Source organism: Girardinichthys multiradiatus, chromosome 9 (assembly GCF_021462225.1).
Source record: "Girardinichthys multiradiatus isolate DD_20200921_A chromosome 9, DD_fGirMul_XY1, whole genome shotgun sequence".
NCBI lineage: Eukaryota > Metazoa > Chordata > Actinopteri > Cyprinodontiformes > Goodeidae > Girardinichthys > Girardinichthys multiradiatus.
The window spans coordinates 950,109-966,909 of NC_061802.1; the positions used below are offsets into that span (position 1 = coordinate 950,109).

Consider the following 16,801-nt stretch of genomic DNA (forward strand, 5'->3'; position numbering starts at 1 on the left):
CATAAAAATCAGATGCTTTTAAATTCATGGCCACCGTTAGTCATCAGTCAGGAGGTCAGAGGTCAGAGTCAGGAGGGGTTCAGGTGTGCTTACTCGCAGAGGTCCAGAGGAGCTTAGAAATAATGACAGATCTGACATTAACTGGTTCTGGAAGTTCAAGATGAAAATGCAACATTTATTTCTCTAGAACTTTGACTTTGCATTGGCTGATGCTCCTGAGCTTCATCTGGTCCAGTTTGATCTTCTATATATATTGTTGAAAATAAATGATTTATTTCATCTTCTTTCATTTTGATGTTCGTTTTTATTTCACAGAATTCAGATTTCTGATGCTGTTCTGTTCAGATGTTTATCACACAGAACAGGAGTGAAGCTGTTTGGTTCTGAGCTCAGTTCTGTTTGCGGACTTTCTGCATGTAAGCTGAACTCCAAACACATCGTAAATATCTGCTAAAACCTTTTCCTGCCTAGAAGAACAGAATCCTGGAGGATCTGCAGATGGAACATTTTATTTTTCATTTAGTTTTATGCTCAACCCAAAGGTGGAAGCACCTTCTCAGATCTTCATCTTGGTGTTTTAATGTAGAGGACCCAGACAGGCTGCAGACTGTGTTGCTGATCGGAGGGAGATGAGAGAAGGTGTCGTTGGGTCTGTCTGATGATGGATTTGTCTTTATGAACCTGAGCACCAGGCTGGCACTAGTTTACACGTGTGGATGCCGGGTTCGGGTCAGCTCCCTTTTATCAGTCATTACTGATGTTTGCAGGACTAAGACCAACAAGATGAACAGTTTGAGTGAATGGATTTTAACTTTAAAGATAATTTCAGCTGCAAACATTTCCAGTTAAAAATGTTCTGCCTACATGATTTAGACACAATCTTCATCAGCTGAAGAGAAAACCGACAAAAAGTCCTGAAAATGTTCTGTTTTTAGCTTTGTCCATCCTGTCTGTGTTTCAGTGGAGCGCGAGTCATCTCGAGGGTCTCAGAGGAGGAGTCTGGAGATGAAGACTCATTGCTCAACGTCTGGCCCCATGATGATGATGAAACAGGAACCATCGTATCCAAACACTGCCCGACTAAACAGAGGTGAGAACACATGGACTCCTGTCCTGTATAAAACTCCTGATTTCTTTCCATTTTCCTTTAAAACAGTGAGATGTCCCTGAAATCTTTTAATCAGGATCCTGTTGTTCCTTGTTACCAGCCGTCTGTCACAGAGACACGTGTTCCTGTTTTGTTAATATAGTGTATTAGTGTAAGTAATTCATTGGTATTTCATCATCTAAAGTAATCATTTGTTCAATGTTACAGGCCTAAAATATATGCATAACATTTCCAATTTCTATGCAAATTGTGGATGGGGGGCTGGGTGCAACTACTGGTTCTTGGGTTCCTGGCTGGTGGGCCCAGTTCACTTGATTGGCTGTACTTGTCCAGTACTGCTCCTCCCTGGAGGGCGGCCACCGTACTGGGGCTCCTCTCTGGCATCGCTAGCCAGTTGGGGAGCTGGTCCCCAGCGGGGGGTTTGTGCTGATGCCTTGGTGCCAGTCACATCCTCCGAGACACCATACCACAGTAGGGTCTTATGGTGTAGGAGGCTGAATGACCTCAGGGGCATGGAGGAAGGTGCCATGTAGCGCTCATCTCTCCATTTGCTTGGCCCCACCATGCAGCTCAGTTTTAATATGCCACAGACAAGCCGAGCTTTTGGGTTAGAGTGGAGGAGACTCTGCTGTTAGCAAACAGTGGGGTCTCCATCACCCCAGCTACCTAGCGTGGCATGGCCCTCTTTTGTTCCAGCCCATGTACCTGTGCTGGTTCAGTGTGGACTGGAGGTGGAGGGATGACCTGGGGGGCACTTGTGGTGTTGCAGGGGAGGGCTCGATGGCAGGCCTCCCCCCGTTGGTGTGGTGTTGTTTGTGTGGGGCTCGGAACATGTCCCTGCATGGTGGGTGGCCTCTGGTTGCCAGGGATATGTCGGACCAACTGTGGGCCAGAGGCACCAAGCCCTGGCCCTGATTTAGTATTTGTCTTCACTGAGGCTAGATGTTCAGGTGAAATCAGACTTTACCTGTTCGACAAACTTTCCACTTTTACACCCAATCTGAAAAACCTCCATCTTTCATGTAGCTGTAAAAACAATATTTTCAGTTATATAGATATTATTTACAATATTAATCTATTCATCCCAAGCCACAAGACAACCAACCAAAATACCCAACAAACCGACCAGGGATAGACAGTTCTTAAAGTAATTGAAGTAGTTTTTATCAAAGCCAAACTATTTGTGAAATATTTGTGCTGACTAGAAAGTTCAGAGAAAAGAGGTTAACCCTGACCTTATTGTCTAACACCTTGCCAATTATTTTCAGGGCTTTCTGACCATCTGAAGATCAGTCTCTGTGTGAACGTCACTCAACTAATTTAAACAAATACAGTTCCCTGAAAGAGATTTGTTTTCTAATTAAAATGTTGCATAAGATGTCATTAGGTCCATAAATGGGAACCTTCTGATCAGAATGAGACAGAGCTCTGGTTTGTTGTCTGGAACCGTTCTAAGGTGGCAGTTAAAGCCCTCCTGCCTGGGAGCTCCTCTGTCTGCAGGCGTAAGCCTGTAGCAGCTCTGCTCTGAGTGATTCCTGTGTTTTTATTCCTCATTAGTACGCTCAGCCGACAGATGTAAAGCGTCCGGGCCGTCTGACCGCCTCTCTGGGATGTATTACTCCGCTTATTCAGTCAAACGCAGCAGATTAATTTACTCTGTGAAAGCCGGGGTTAGCAATGCTAATTTAATCAGAGTTTGTTGTTGCAGTGCTGGCAGAACTGCTCTGACAAACACCTGGACGTGAGGAGACGGCTGAGAACGTGCACAGCTCAGCAGAGGTGGTTTCCACCTCAGATTCAGTCAGAGAAATCAGCTCCGACCTTCTGCTTCCATGTTCACACAGAGACTGTCGCTCTGCTGCTGAGCAGTCATCAGTTCTGCTCATGTTCCAGAGTTTCGTCTCATTCATTAAACAAATGCAGCCCAACATGTTCTGCTTACTGCTCAGCGTTTCCTACAGCAATCATGAATTTTAAACCGCCGATCACCATTCTGCAGAAGAGCTCCTGCACCATGGAGGTCTGTGTGACACTCCATCCACTCTTCCTTCACTCCATACAGCAATGATGTCCGTACATCCATCCACCTTTCTTTCACTCCATCCATTCCATGCTGGAGAAGATCTAATACAGCACTAAGGTCCATCCATCCATTTTTCCTTTACTCCATCTGTTTGTCTCGGGGTGGAAAAATCTAATACAGTATGGAGGTCCATCTGTCCTTTTGTCTGTCCTTCACTCTGTCCATCTGCTCCATGCTTCAGAAGATCCTATACACCATGGAGGTCCATCTTTTCATTCTCCTTCCTTCACTGGAGAAGGCAGTAGGAACCTTACCTAGCAGTCTAACTTATTCTCATACAGTCAGCCATCTTCAGACTGACATATAAAATCCTAATTCTAGTGCAGCAGTAAATTACTGGTTCGGTTCTGCTCAAAACACAGTGTCTGTGACCCATCCACACTGTTTAACCTCCTGAGTTTCCTTTAGTATGAAGATCTGCTGACAGAAAGTTCAGTGTTTTAAATTTCTCTCAGTTTGTGGGACGTTTTTCAGTTCACTGGGGCTGCAATGAAACTGACCGACTATCCTTTAAATCAGAATCAGAACCAGCTTTATTGGCCTAGATTGTTGCACAAAGAAGGAATTCCCCATCAGTTTCAAGCGCTCACAGCGCGCAGACATTAAGTATAAATATATAAAGACTAGAAGATAAAAGGTACGCTACATCCAGGTATGTGGATGTACAGCCTGTTTTCTCAGCAGAGGTGGAAATGACTCAAAGCAGCAAAATCACATAGATGTAGTTGGTAGAAGTTGGACCATCCAGCAGCCTTCCTGTCAGGCATTGGTACCGCTGTTCAAGATGGGAAATCTGGTGATGTGTTTCCTGGCAACAGAACTGTGTGTCGGTCTTGTTTTGGAATCCTGTAACTGTGTGTGTCTCTGTGCAGCCTCTGATGAAGAACTTAGAGCTAAATGGGAGGCAGCTCTGGGACCTCAGTACCATGTCCTGGTGAGTCCAGAAATCCAGCCAGTCTTTGTTCTGCAGATGACTCTGACCTTAGGTGGTGTTTTGTTGTGTGTGTTTTCTGTCAGGTGCTTAACCTGGATCCTGTCATAGAGGATGATGAAGAGCTACAGAAATCTTCCAAGGTGAAGAATCCTGATCTGAATGATATTCAAGCCTCTGTTTCTGCTCCTGACAAACACTCTTATACTGTGTGTTTCTTCAGCTGCTGCCAATCCACATCCTGCGTTTGGGTGTCGAGTTGGACTCGTTTGACGGTCATCACTACATCTCTTCTGTGGCCCCTGGGGGCCCTGTAGACAAACATGGAGTTTTAAGGCCTGAAGATGAACTGTTGGAGGTAAAAACCTTCTTTTCTTATTCTAGTTGAAATAAATCTGCACTGAAACTGGCCTACTAAAGGAAATAAAAGATATTCTAATTTCTTCTGACAGTGATTTATCTTGTTGAATCTTAGACCTGAACACATCATCAGGATAATGTCTGCTGCTTTGAATAAGTTTCCAATTCTAGTTCATGATCACACACATACTGGAGTTAGTGTTAGTGTACTGCTGGGTTCTGAAATGGGAACACTTTAGTTTTTAGATAGTCCTTTAAACTACTAATCTCTAATATATCATAGCAGTTTATGCAAACATTTTTTTGTGAACCTAAAAATCAACGTTAGGTTCGCAGTTACAACTCGAACAACCCTGGCCCAGACCCCAACCCCCTCCTCCGACCCCCGTCCCCATCTGGAGAAGGGGCCACAAACGAAAGAGGGGTCTACCTGGTACAAATGAGCCTACCAACAAGAGCCGTCTGTTAGGATTATGAATCTGAGAATATTATTTAATATTTAATATTAATATATTAATATTTTATCAAATAATATTTGGGTCTGTTAAGGATTGTCCTGTGAATACCAGCCCAGTAAGGTGATGTTATTAGGACAAAATAGAAAGGTGTGAGACGAGCTCTAACATTATTGAACAGCATAAACTCTGCACATATATGGAATAAATTCACACAATTTCTTAAAATACAAGAATTTATTAACAAAAATAAGTCATCTCAAAGTCAAACATATTTCAATCAACAAACTCTTTACTTTGCTAAAACAATCCAACTAAACTACCAATCAGAATTAAAGAATAATGAAGACTAATGGACTATGTACAATATAAACAAGTTGATTAAAGATAATTGATAATTATGACCAAAAGAGTGATGCAACATTACCATGCAATGTTTATGTTTGAGAACCAAGGATTATCTTGAAGAATCTGGAAATGAAGTTAAGTTAGTCTTGGAACCAACTTAGACAATAATCAGCAAACGTTTAGACAACCATTCACAATGCAAGATCAGATAAAATATTATTTATTAAAATAATATTTAAAGAAATATTTTTAAGGAGTATTTTGGAAAATAGACAAATCTTTCTGGAGAAATGGGGCTTAATAGTGTTTACTTAGTTATTAAATTTAGTAAAATGATGTTTAGGGACACATTATTTACTGGATTGAAAACTAAACCTTTCTGGGTAAATATAATTTAGCAGCTAGCACGTGTTCTTAGCTGTTAGCAGTTGAAGCTAACAAAGAAGCTGATAGCTTAGAACCAGAATCAAACACCTTTAAAATACCGTTAATAAAAGGGTTAAAATGTATAAGCGCGGACGGCGCGTTATGATCAATCTTCTGTTTAAAATCACCCTTTAAATAAAGTTTGTCTTAACTTTAAAAACATACAAACACAGAACACAAACCTGAACACGTTGGACTGAGCAGATAGCCTGCTAGCACCAAGATAGCTGAGTTCAACACAAACAAAACCAAACTTCATAAAATGAAAAACATTTAGATTATTTCATCCTAAATATCTCTCTATTACTCTGCCCAAAACCTAACCTCATGAACCACGCTGAGGAGTTGTTCGGGCGACGACGAAGTTTGAAGAGAGCTCTGTGAACAATGGATTAGCTTCCAGCTGACCTCCGGAGCAGTTTGGTCGGCCGCTCTGTCGGCCGACCAAACTGCACGTTACCACGGTGATGCGGCTACTTGTTGTCCTTCTCTCAGGCAGGGAAAACCGCTTCATTCAGCTTGTAGAGACCGTGTCTCTACTGGGGACTTCTCTGGGACAGTTTGCTTCTGCAGGCCTCAGAGAGAAAGTAAAGCAGTGCTTATACCTTAATTTATCCCTTTTATGAATGAATACCGGATTCTTTCAACAGTAATTCATCAGTACTTAACTTGTGCATATGATCGATGATCGTTGCCAGCAAAGAGACATTAGCGCGCTTCCTCTTGCCGATCCCGGTCCCGCAAAGAGGAACAGTGGAAGAGATCAGACCAATGGAAAGGAGGGTGCTTTTATACAGCCAGTGGCATCATGGGAAGTCCGCTGCTACCCTCCCGCCCCCCTTCCTCAGTTGCTGGAAGTAGGTTAATGCAATTTATTATGGAAGTTCCAGGAAAGTCTGTCCTGGCCTTTCATGTTCTAACCATGGCTGTGGGTCCCAACACGTCCAAGGACATAACAGTCCCAACCCAATAAATCCCAACCTCAACCCCATGAGCCCCTACATGAATTTCCCCACAGGGCCACTCCCAACTAGGACACAGATTTTGAACACACACCCCCAACCCAAATACCATGAATCTCCTCCCCACAGGGGCACACCCTCACAGAGATCCACCCCAAGTAGCTGATGAAGAAACATTTGCACAGCGCAAGCTCCACACCTGACCCCGTTCCAAACACCCTAGTCACAGCCTGCCCCCCACCACACAGCGCTGTGATGGGAAGGCAAGACCCACACAACACCACCCCAGCTCCACCGTCACCGCCCACCTGATCCAAATGCCGGTGACCAACAAGAGGACACAACCCCCACATGTTGCAACCCTTCCACGCCAGAGCTACAGAAGAAGGCATCAGAAGAAGGCCACCACAACGCGCCAAAGACTGGGCACCCTGCCAACCCCACACCAAAACCCCTGAGGCACCCAGCATGGCGACCAGCCCCTCCACCAAAGTGTAGCCATATCCCTATCACCACAGCAAACTGCCTGGCCAGGAACCCTCTGCTGGATCCCGACAACCACCCCAGCTGACATACAGGCACCAAAGCCAGGGATCGAGATCCAAAGAGAGCTGAAATGCCAGCCCTGGCACCAATCGAGACTTAAGATCCGACTTCCAACCCCAGCCTAGACCCCAACCAGAAGGCCCACTCCTTCTCCCAGCCTCCAACTCCAGATGACAAACAACAAATAGGGGTGTGGAAAGACCCCAAGCCTCCCTCCGCCTGTTCAAATGTGGTGTTGATGCATGGTGTTGTAGAATGCATTTAAAAAGAAAAACCCTCAATCTCTACATGCAACTTAACCCTTAGAGGTGGGCGCAGGCACCAGAGGTGAGGTTCATAAAATACACTCCCCTTTGGATGCCACTAGGCATGCCCACCGCCAAGGCCCTTCATGTACTTCTCATGAAAACGTTATAAGCGAGTGTGTAAGTTGTATATTAAAATTGGGGCCCAGGTTGCCATGGGACAGCAGAGATGTAAAACTCTTGAGGCAAGCCAAAGGTTGCCACAGAAAGGCCACAGCCCACACTGCAAAGAGGCTGCAACCAACCCCAATCATGGCAGCACCCACACACGACAGCTAGAGTCGCACCGCACAGGACCACCACCACAGCACACCATACAGCGGAGGACAGAACGCAGCAAAGAGCATCCAAAGCAAAGCTGTGCAAAAAGCCCACACTTCGCAAATGCGCCCACACCAGCCTCCCAAAAATAATGCCCCCCTATCAAAAAAGACCCATAGCATCCAAACCCAAGAACACATGCCCAACACCCATACACCAGCCAGAAGTAGCCCCACTAGAAAACCCACACCAAAGCCTACAAAAGGCAGAGCCCACAGAGCCAAAAACCGAAACCCACCGAGAAGCTGAGAACACTCCATCCTGAGAACAACTCCGACCGGTCCACCTGCCCAAACCATGCAGACCCCTCTGACCTGTTCTCTCAGACAGAATCGGAACTGAGAACCATCAGGACCCGAAACCAAGACAAGTAACCAGAATCCGAACTGGAACCACCCCAGTCCAAATGATGCCTATCACCACTCAAGGCCAACCATCCACCCCCACCCCAGTTGAAAACCTACACCCACCCAAACATTCAAACAACTCCCAGAACAACACCCAGGTTAACTTCACCCCTAGAGATTAAATTAACCCGTTAAAACTTGAGTTTGTTTCTGGGTGGAATCTGTAAAGTCTCCTTTCATCTCGGAGTGAAAACTCAAAGTTTTTACTTTTTTTAGTTGAATCGTTCTACAAATTTTTCAAGATTGTAGGCAAGTAAAGTTTATTTGTTAGGTGCCTTTCTTAGACAAAACCATCACAATGCGCTGGACAGAGAACCAATAAAATAACTATTAAAATTAAGTGCCGTAAATATAATCAAATAAAATACAACGAAACACAATAAAAATAAAGAACAGAAACCAGGAAGGTTCTTCACTGCTTTTTAAGCGTAGCTGTAGAGGGAGACTGGTCCACAGCCTTGGTGCCAAGGCTTGGTCCGCCTTGGATCAGATAAGTAATCTGGATCCTGGTTGTTTTTAAATGTTCTGTATGTTGGTGTGAAAATTTGGAAACAGGTCCTAGAACCTTGTAGCCGACGTGAAGACATGGAGGTCATGAGAGCCCACTGGCTGGAGCATGTCAGTAGTCCGGCCATTTTGAACTTATTGCACTGGTTTCCAGTAGAGCAAACTCATTACGTACTGGTGTCCTCCACATGTCTTTGTCCCCTCATCACTCTACAGGACCACTTTACTTCACTGGTAGTTTTCAGAACTTCCAGAACTGAATGGGAGGCAGATCTTGTCATTTTCAGCTCCTCTGGAAGAAGTTTTAGGTGCGGGAGACACAGAAATTCTCCACCTCTGTGAAAAGAACCTGTCCTAATAATTTATATTTGATCCATAGTTCTGATCTTCTTCTATGGTTCTTGTCTTGAAACGGATTTTAGTTTACTCTTGGGTCAGCTGGGCCTCAGTTAGCGCTGACGTGTGTTCTGTTCTGTGTGAAGGTGAACGGGGTTCAGCTCTACGGGAAGTCCCGGCGTGAAGCCGTGTCCTTCCTCAAGGAGGTGCCTCCTCCGTTCACTCTGGTCTGCTGCCGTCACTTCACCTCTGACCTGGAACCAGAACCAGAATCTGAACCGTCACCTCCACCCGACCCAGCAGCAGAACCGACACATCGCAGCGTTGATGAGGTGAGAAAACAGCGTTCATGTTTTCCTACAGAATAAAATGTGAGATCTGTTTGGTTTTTTCAGGTTTTAGATGTTTGCAACAGATTCTGTTTGAGTGAGCAGAACAGTTCAGTCCAAATTTCTGGGTCAGGCCCTCATTTCCTTATTTATCTTCTGAGGACCCAGACTCTACTGTAAGCCTTTAGTCCTATTTGTTTCCAGTTTTCCCTTAAAGGACAAAAATGGACACTGTGTGGCAAACATTGCTGATGAATACCAGAACCTTATTCAGGAGTAATGCTGATCCAGACCTCTGAGAGGTTACTGGACAGTGAGGGTCAAAGGAAGGAAACTTTGATGTAACGAGGAGCTGGATCAGGTGGTTTGGATCAGCATGTTCAGGTAACTCCAGAGAACCAGTGAGTTTTAATCTGTGCGATGTTTGTCAGATGGAGCTGAAACTGTCAGCGATGCTCCTGAGAGATGATGGGATCCAGCAGCATCAGGAAGAGGAGGATGAGGAGGTTAGACAGGTACCTTCTACCTTCAGTCTCTGTCAGTGTGGTTCTTAATCAAAGCTCTGGGTGCCTCGGCTGCGTAAAAATCAGTCATTTGTTTCGGTGTCAGAAGCAGGCTTCTCCTGTAGAGGAGCTGTTGAAGACAGAAGACACTGACCCCAGCCAGGATGAGGAGGAGGACGAGGATGAGGATGATGATGGAGAGCTGGCTCTGTGGTGTCCTGACGTTAATGTGGTGGAACTCCAGAAGGAGAGAGACAAAGGCCTCGGCTTCAGTATCCTCGATTATCAGGTGAGTCTGAGACTCCTTCATCTGCTTCAGCAGATCATCTCCAGACAAAACATCTTCAGTTTCACAAAGCAGAGCATAAGAAAATCATCTGTTCAAGGTGCTGAGGATTGAAAACAAGCCCACATCATCATCCCTCCACCACCATGCCGTACAGCTGGTGTGAGGTTGTTCCAAAAGTCTTGTGCTTCATTCAGATGAAACTGTAGTTTAAAAGCTTTGAAGGCAGGGGGCGCTGATCAGAAGGTAACCCTGGAATGAGAAATTCTTACTCAGCATCTTTTAACCTCAGTTTGGTCCAAGAAATCACTTCACTTTAGGTAATTCACACGAAAGACTCACATGTAGAGTGAGCTGCTGTCAGAAGCTTCTTCCTTCAGCGTGTGGAGGAGGCATGGATCGATTTCACCCTGCTTATCATGTAGTTCATGTGTTGCCCTCCTCCATCTGACTGGGATCCACCTCCAACTGGATCTGACTGAGGAGGAGGTGAAGGCTCAGGTGTGAAGCTAAGCCTCAAGATAAACGTCTAAAGAAGAAAGGAGGAAGAAACCTGCAGACTAGATGTTCCTCCTGAGATGTGAAGTCTGAAATAGGAATTCCTTAGAGCAGAAACATGTTGGGACGATGATCAGGCTGAAAATTTGGAGCTTTTCTTTACTCCAAATATACTCAGAGATTGTTGGAGACAGGCTGGGAGAAGCTTTAGATGTTCAGAATCATCAGGATGAAGGACACATTTCTCTGTTGGATAGTCTGATAGGGACCACTTGGATGGGTGGAGGAGATGTTTGCGATGTCCCTGGAAGGAAGAAACATTTGAGTGATGGAAAGCAGGATGCCCAAATTGGGGTAAGGGGCCATTTTTAGCCCTTGAAATGGTCCAACTTTGGCCCAGGCAGCTAGACAGTTTTTAAATCTCTATTTTACTTTCATTGATGCGAGGCATTTAAAATCTTCTTCAGATTCACATAAAACCTCGGACTTGCTCAGAACCAGACACATATATTCAACCTGGCTAAATAAAGCAAATGTTACAGAGCGACCCAAAGCCTGGTGCTGCTGAGAAACACTGGTTTATCTTTTTTACCTGAATGCACCGGTATTATGTTTCTGATCATTATTTGATTGTTGAGCAGGACAAAATAAAACAAAATGGTGAGGACTTTGTTTGATGAGGTTTAAATGATGTTAAAGTTCTAAACAGAGAGACCGAGTTTATAGATGAATCCTACTGGGATCACTGGTTTTATCAAGATAGTAGCTTGCTGGTTAGGAACACCTGCTTTCTTTGATCCTGCAGTAAAACATTTGTTCTCTGTCATTTAGGGTGCAGATCCAGAACTTAACCAAACCTGATTGGTCTTTTAATATTTAACCCTGCAACCCTCACCGGGTGGTTTAACGAGCAGATTACAGAACCGTGCCAGTCTGTTTAACCAGAACACATTTCAGACCCAGTGAGGGGAACACAGAGAGCTTTACATCGGACAGAAACAGGACAGAACAAGTTCTGAAAACAAACAACAAGCTAACAGCTAACAGGGCGCTGGTTGGAAGGACTGAGATGCAGCTGATGATGATGATGATGATGATGATGATGATGATGGAGGTGATGATGATGATGATGATGATGATGATGGAGGTGATGATGATGATGATGATGATGATGATGATGATGGAGGTGATGATGATGATGATGATGATGGAGGTGATGATGATGATGACGATGATGGAGGTGATGATGATGAAGAAGGTGGTGATGATGATGATGATGATGGAGGTGATGATGATGATGGAGGTGATGATGATGATGATGGAGGTGATGATGGAGGTGATGATGATGATGGAGGTGATGATGATGATGGAGGTGATGATGATGATGATGATGGAGGTGATGATGATGATGGAGGTGATGATGATGATGGAGGTGATGATGATGATGGAGGTGATGATGAAGGTGATGATGATGGAGGTGATGATGATGAAGAAGGTGGTGATGATGATGATGATGATGAAGGTGATAATGGAGGTGATGATGAAGGTGATGATGATGATGGAGGTGATGATGATGAAGAAGGTGATGATGATAATGATGGAGGTGATGATGATGGAGGTGATGATGATGATGAAGGTAATGACGATGGAGGTGATGATGATGATGATGGAGGTGATGATGAAGAAGGTGATGATGATGATGAAGGTGATGATGATGAAGGTGATGATGATGATGATGAGGATGATGATGGAGGTGATGAAGGTGATGACAAGGGAGGTGATGATGATGATGATGATGGAGGTGATGATGAAGAAGGTGATGACAATGGAGGTGATGATGATGATGATGGAGGTGATGATGATGAAGAAGGTGGTGATGATGATGATGAAGGTGATGATGATGGAGGTGATGATGATGATGATGATGATGATAATGATGGAGGTGATGATGATGGAGGTGATGATGAAGGTGATGATGATGAAGGAGGTGATGATGATGATGATGAAGGTGATGATGAAGGTGATGATGATGGAGGTGATGATGATGAAGGAGGTGATGATGATGATGATGATGATGGAGGTGATGATGATGATGAAGGTGATGATGATGATGAAGGTGGTGATGATGACAAAGGTGATGATGATGATGATGAACGTGAAGAAGGTGATGATGATGATGAAGGTGATGATGATGATGGAGGTGATGATGATGATGAAGGAGTTGATGATGATGAAGGTGATGATGATGATGAAGGTGATGATGATGACAAAGGTGATGATGATGATGATGAACGTGAAGAAGGTGATGATGAAGAAGGTGATGATGACGAAGGTGATGATGATGATGAACGTGAAGAAGGTGATGATGATGATGAAGTTGCTGCTGGTGAAGGTGATGATGATGATGAAAGTGATGATGATGAAGAAGGTGATGATGATTAAGGTGATAATGATGAAGGTGATGATGCTGTCAATGAAGGTGCTGCTGATGAAGGTGATGATAAAGATGTATGTGATGAAGAGGATAATGATGAATGTGATGATGATCATGATGAAGGTGCTGCTGATGAAGATGATGATAATGAATGTGATGAAGGTGATGAAGATGACATCAAAAAGTATTTCCTCTTGTTTTTAATTTATGTTTTGGATCAAATTGACTTTAATATCAGACAAAAATAACGGATTAAATGAAACAAATTGATTTCAAATGATGATTTTATTCAGCATGTGAAAACTTTTCACCCCACTCTTAAATCATTTATTAACATCATTAATATCGTCTGTTTGTCTTTACTTCACTATCCACACCCAGACCTTAAGAATCTAGAATCACTGCAATAGAGCCTGTCAGTCAACTGGAAGTAGGCACAGAACTCAGAAAGAATAACATCACGATCTAAAGAAAATCAAGAACAGACGAGAAACAACGTCTCTGATATACATCAGTCAGGAAAGCGATACAGATCCATTTCTAAGGCTGTGATTCTCTAGAGAACCCCTTTGAGAACCATCATCCACACATGAAGAGAAGATGGAACAGTGAGAACGTTCCCAGGAGAGGCTGATCTACCAAAGGTTCTCCAACCACTGCTGACCCAAAAGAACACAGGCCCATCTGAAATTTACCAACAAAACAAGTTGATAATCCTGAAGATTTTTAGGAAAAAGGTTCTGTGGACTGATGTGACAAAAATGGACCTCTTAGGATGGTGTTGGTCCCGCTACATCTTGTGTAAAACTAACATGGCATTTCAAAACCAAAACATTGTAGTTGCAGTCAGACATGGTGGTGGTAGTGTGATGGGCTGGGTCTGCTTTGCTGCTTCTGGACCTGGACGACCTGCTATAATTGATAGATCCAGGAGTTCTGCTCTTTGGCAGAAGGAGAATTTCAATCAGTTTGTGACCTGAAGCTGAAGCTCACTTGGGTTCTGCAGCAGAACAATGATCCAAAGCACACCAGAAAGACCACTTCGGAATGGAGGTTTTGGAATGGCCTAGTCAAAGTATAGATTTAAATCAAGTTGAGATTCCTTGAATGTGTCTGAATAAAGCAGAGTAGGCCAAAATTCCGCCACAGAGACGTTAAAGACTGCTGCTGCCAAGGCAGGAGCACCCCAATATTAGGTTTAGGGGGTAAATACTTTCTCAGATTAGAACCTGTGGAGAACCAGATCAGTTTGATCATGTCCTGATAGATAAAACTGAAGGAGATTGGATCTTTAAGGAGCCAGTTTCTGTATCAGCTGAAGTTTGAGCTCCAGACTTGGCAGACCTTCTGCAGCTGAAACGTCACATCTGAGCTGGAGAAGGTGAGGTTCCTGATTCCTGATTGGACCTGCAGGATCCATCATTCCCTAATGAATCCATGCTGTTCAGAATCGTCCGGGAGAAGGAACTATGCAGCCGAGATGATCACAGCCTGCTACCTCTCTACAGTCTGTTTGGTTTCCTTCAAAACTTCTCGGTTTATTTAGTGAAACTTTAGAGGCTGAAGTTCAGTAGGAGCTTCTGAATCTGTAACTGAGGCATCTCAGAGGTCTTCAGATCCAACCTTTCTCAGATTCATTTCAACCCCCCCCCCCCCCATAAAAACCTGCCTCCTCCCTCAGTAAAAAGCAGCTTCTTACTTCTTTTGGCAGAGAATATTTTGACTTTCTCTTTTCTCCTACGATTTCCCGATTCCTCCGCTCTCTGCCTGCAGAGGCCTTTGTTTTTCCTGAGGATCCCGTAGGAGGGGAGGACTTGAGTTCTGACTCCTCACCACCTGTGCCATGCAGCTCCATCTAAAAATACAGCTGGGCTTTGTTCTGGCAGCCTGAAACTTGGCACGGCAGCGGGTGTTTCTGTGCAGGCGATGCTCCTGGTTCGGCAGCGGGGAATTCACTGAACGGGCTTTTTAATGCTGCTGCTGTCCGGGTCTCTGAGGGGTTCAGGTTAAGGCAGGTCGGCTCCTGCAGGTTCCTGTGGTTAAAGCCAAACGTCAGTGCTGCTCAGTATGGTCAGGAGCAGTTGGGCGAGGGTCTGGGTATGAAGAACTTGCAGAAAACTTCTGCTTAAAGTCTGAAAATGTACTGACTAAAAACCTCAGAAGATCAGTGAGAAACGTTGGAGAAAAATGGAGATTTATGAGAAATCAAATGTTTTCAGTCACATAAAAAAACTATTACAAGCAGATGTTGGACAAGAGGAAAAAGCCTCAGGCTCAAATATCGGACCCGTTTCATTTTACCAAGTTCTTCAGTGACGGATTAGTGGGATGTTTTTCTCATCAGGAGCATCTGAAGTACCATCCTGCTCTCACTGACCTCAGGCTGATCTGGTCTGAAGACCCCAGGGGACGTTTCATAAATGCCTGATGGTGGGTTTTACATGAATTTATTCAGGGATGAGTCATTCCGGACCGACATTTGAGCGGGTCGGAGACGTCCTGAGATTCCAGGATGTAGAGATGAAGACAGATAAGGGTGAGAGGCACAACCCTTCAGCTGATCCCAGAACTAATGGGAAGTTGGTGCAGCTCAGTGAAGGTTAGACTAATGTCTCATCTTGATTTGGTACGGCTCAGAACCCTGGTAGCTGAGTTCTGGTCATGCTGGATCCACCTGAACCGTGTGTTCTTACAGCCCCTGACAGTCATTCGAGGCTCCGCCTCCACGTCAAACCAGGTCAGGTGTTTGAAACAAAAAAAAAACATTTTATCTGAAAGTGCAAAAAAGAAATTGAATCTGAAAAAAAGTTTTAGATTTTTTCCAAACAAACTTTATGGCTCATTTTAGCTCCGTACTGTTGCAGCTACAATGCAGAGCGGACATGAACAGAACCACAGAATGCAGCTTCTTCATCCCTCCATGTTTCAGCTGGAGATCTTTTATAGAGCTTCGTGTTTTTCACCATCAGCCCAATGAGCAGCAGGAAAGACCAGTGCTTTCAATTCTAATTCTTCAGAAAACATAAACTAATCAAATGTTTACTGATATGATACCAAATCACAGCAAAAATCTTCTCATCAGAGAGGATTTTAGAAACCAGGACAGGAGGAATAAAATGTTTTCCTCCCTCATTGCTGTTGTTGCTGTCGGTGTTCTGGTCTCTGTCGCCCCCTGTCTGTTGGACTCAGACTTTCTGAATGGGATTAATTCATGTCCTGATTGGGACAGTGGGTCCAGGTTCAAACAGGACCTCTGTGCAGTGTTTGGGTTTGTTTGGGTTCTATGAAAGCTTTCCGTTTGGATCATCTCTGTTTGTCATTTATTTTAATGTATTTTTCCTGCTCCTGAAAACCTTTTCAATCTTAACTTTAGGTTCAGTCAGGTCTTCTCCGTTTTTCAGTGCGTAAATGGGAAAAATATCCAACCTGCTGGATTTAATTGGGTTTGTACTGAAACAGCAGCACATAGTGAGAATAAACCCAAAGTTCTCCCTGGAATCCCTGTGACCCAGTTAAAGTTCTCCAGGGGTTCCTGATCTGCTGCTGATTCAGCTGCTCCTGAAGACTCCAGCGGAACTAAATTTGAACCAATCCAGGTGTTAAGCACAGAGAGATCAGCCAATCAGCCGGAACCAGATTGCATTAACATTAGAGAG

At 44.1% G+C, this 16,801-nt stretch overlaps 1 protein-coding gene across 1 annotated transcript in view; it reads left to right on the forward strand.

The window, feature by feature from the left end:
* The window catches only part of LOC124873844 (inaD-like protein), a 120,722-nt gene that overhangs the window by 33,403 nt on the left and 70,518 nt on the right, over positions 1-16,801 (forward strand). The window contains exons 12-18 of the mRNA XM_047374849.1: positions 962-1,090; positions 4,064-4,125; positions 4,209-4,265; positions 4,346-4,480; positions 9,242-9,427; positions 9,856-9,939; positions 10,034-10,216. Of these exons, the coding sequence (XP_047230805.1) occupies positions 962-1,090; positions 4,064-4,125; positions 4,209-4,265; positions 4,346-4,480; positions 9,242-9,427; positions 9,856-9,939; positions 10,034-10,216 (836 nt within the window). The remainder of the gene's footprint in view (positions 1-961; positions 1,091-4,063; positions 4,126-4,208; positions 4,266-4,345; positions 4,481-9,241; positions 9,428-9,855; positions 9,940-10,033; positions 10,217-16,801) is intronic.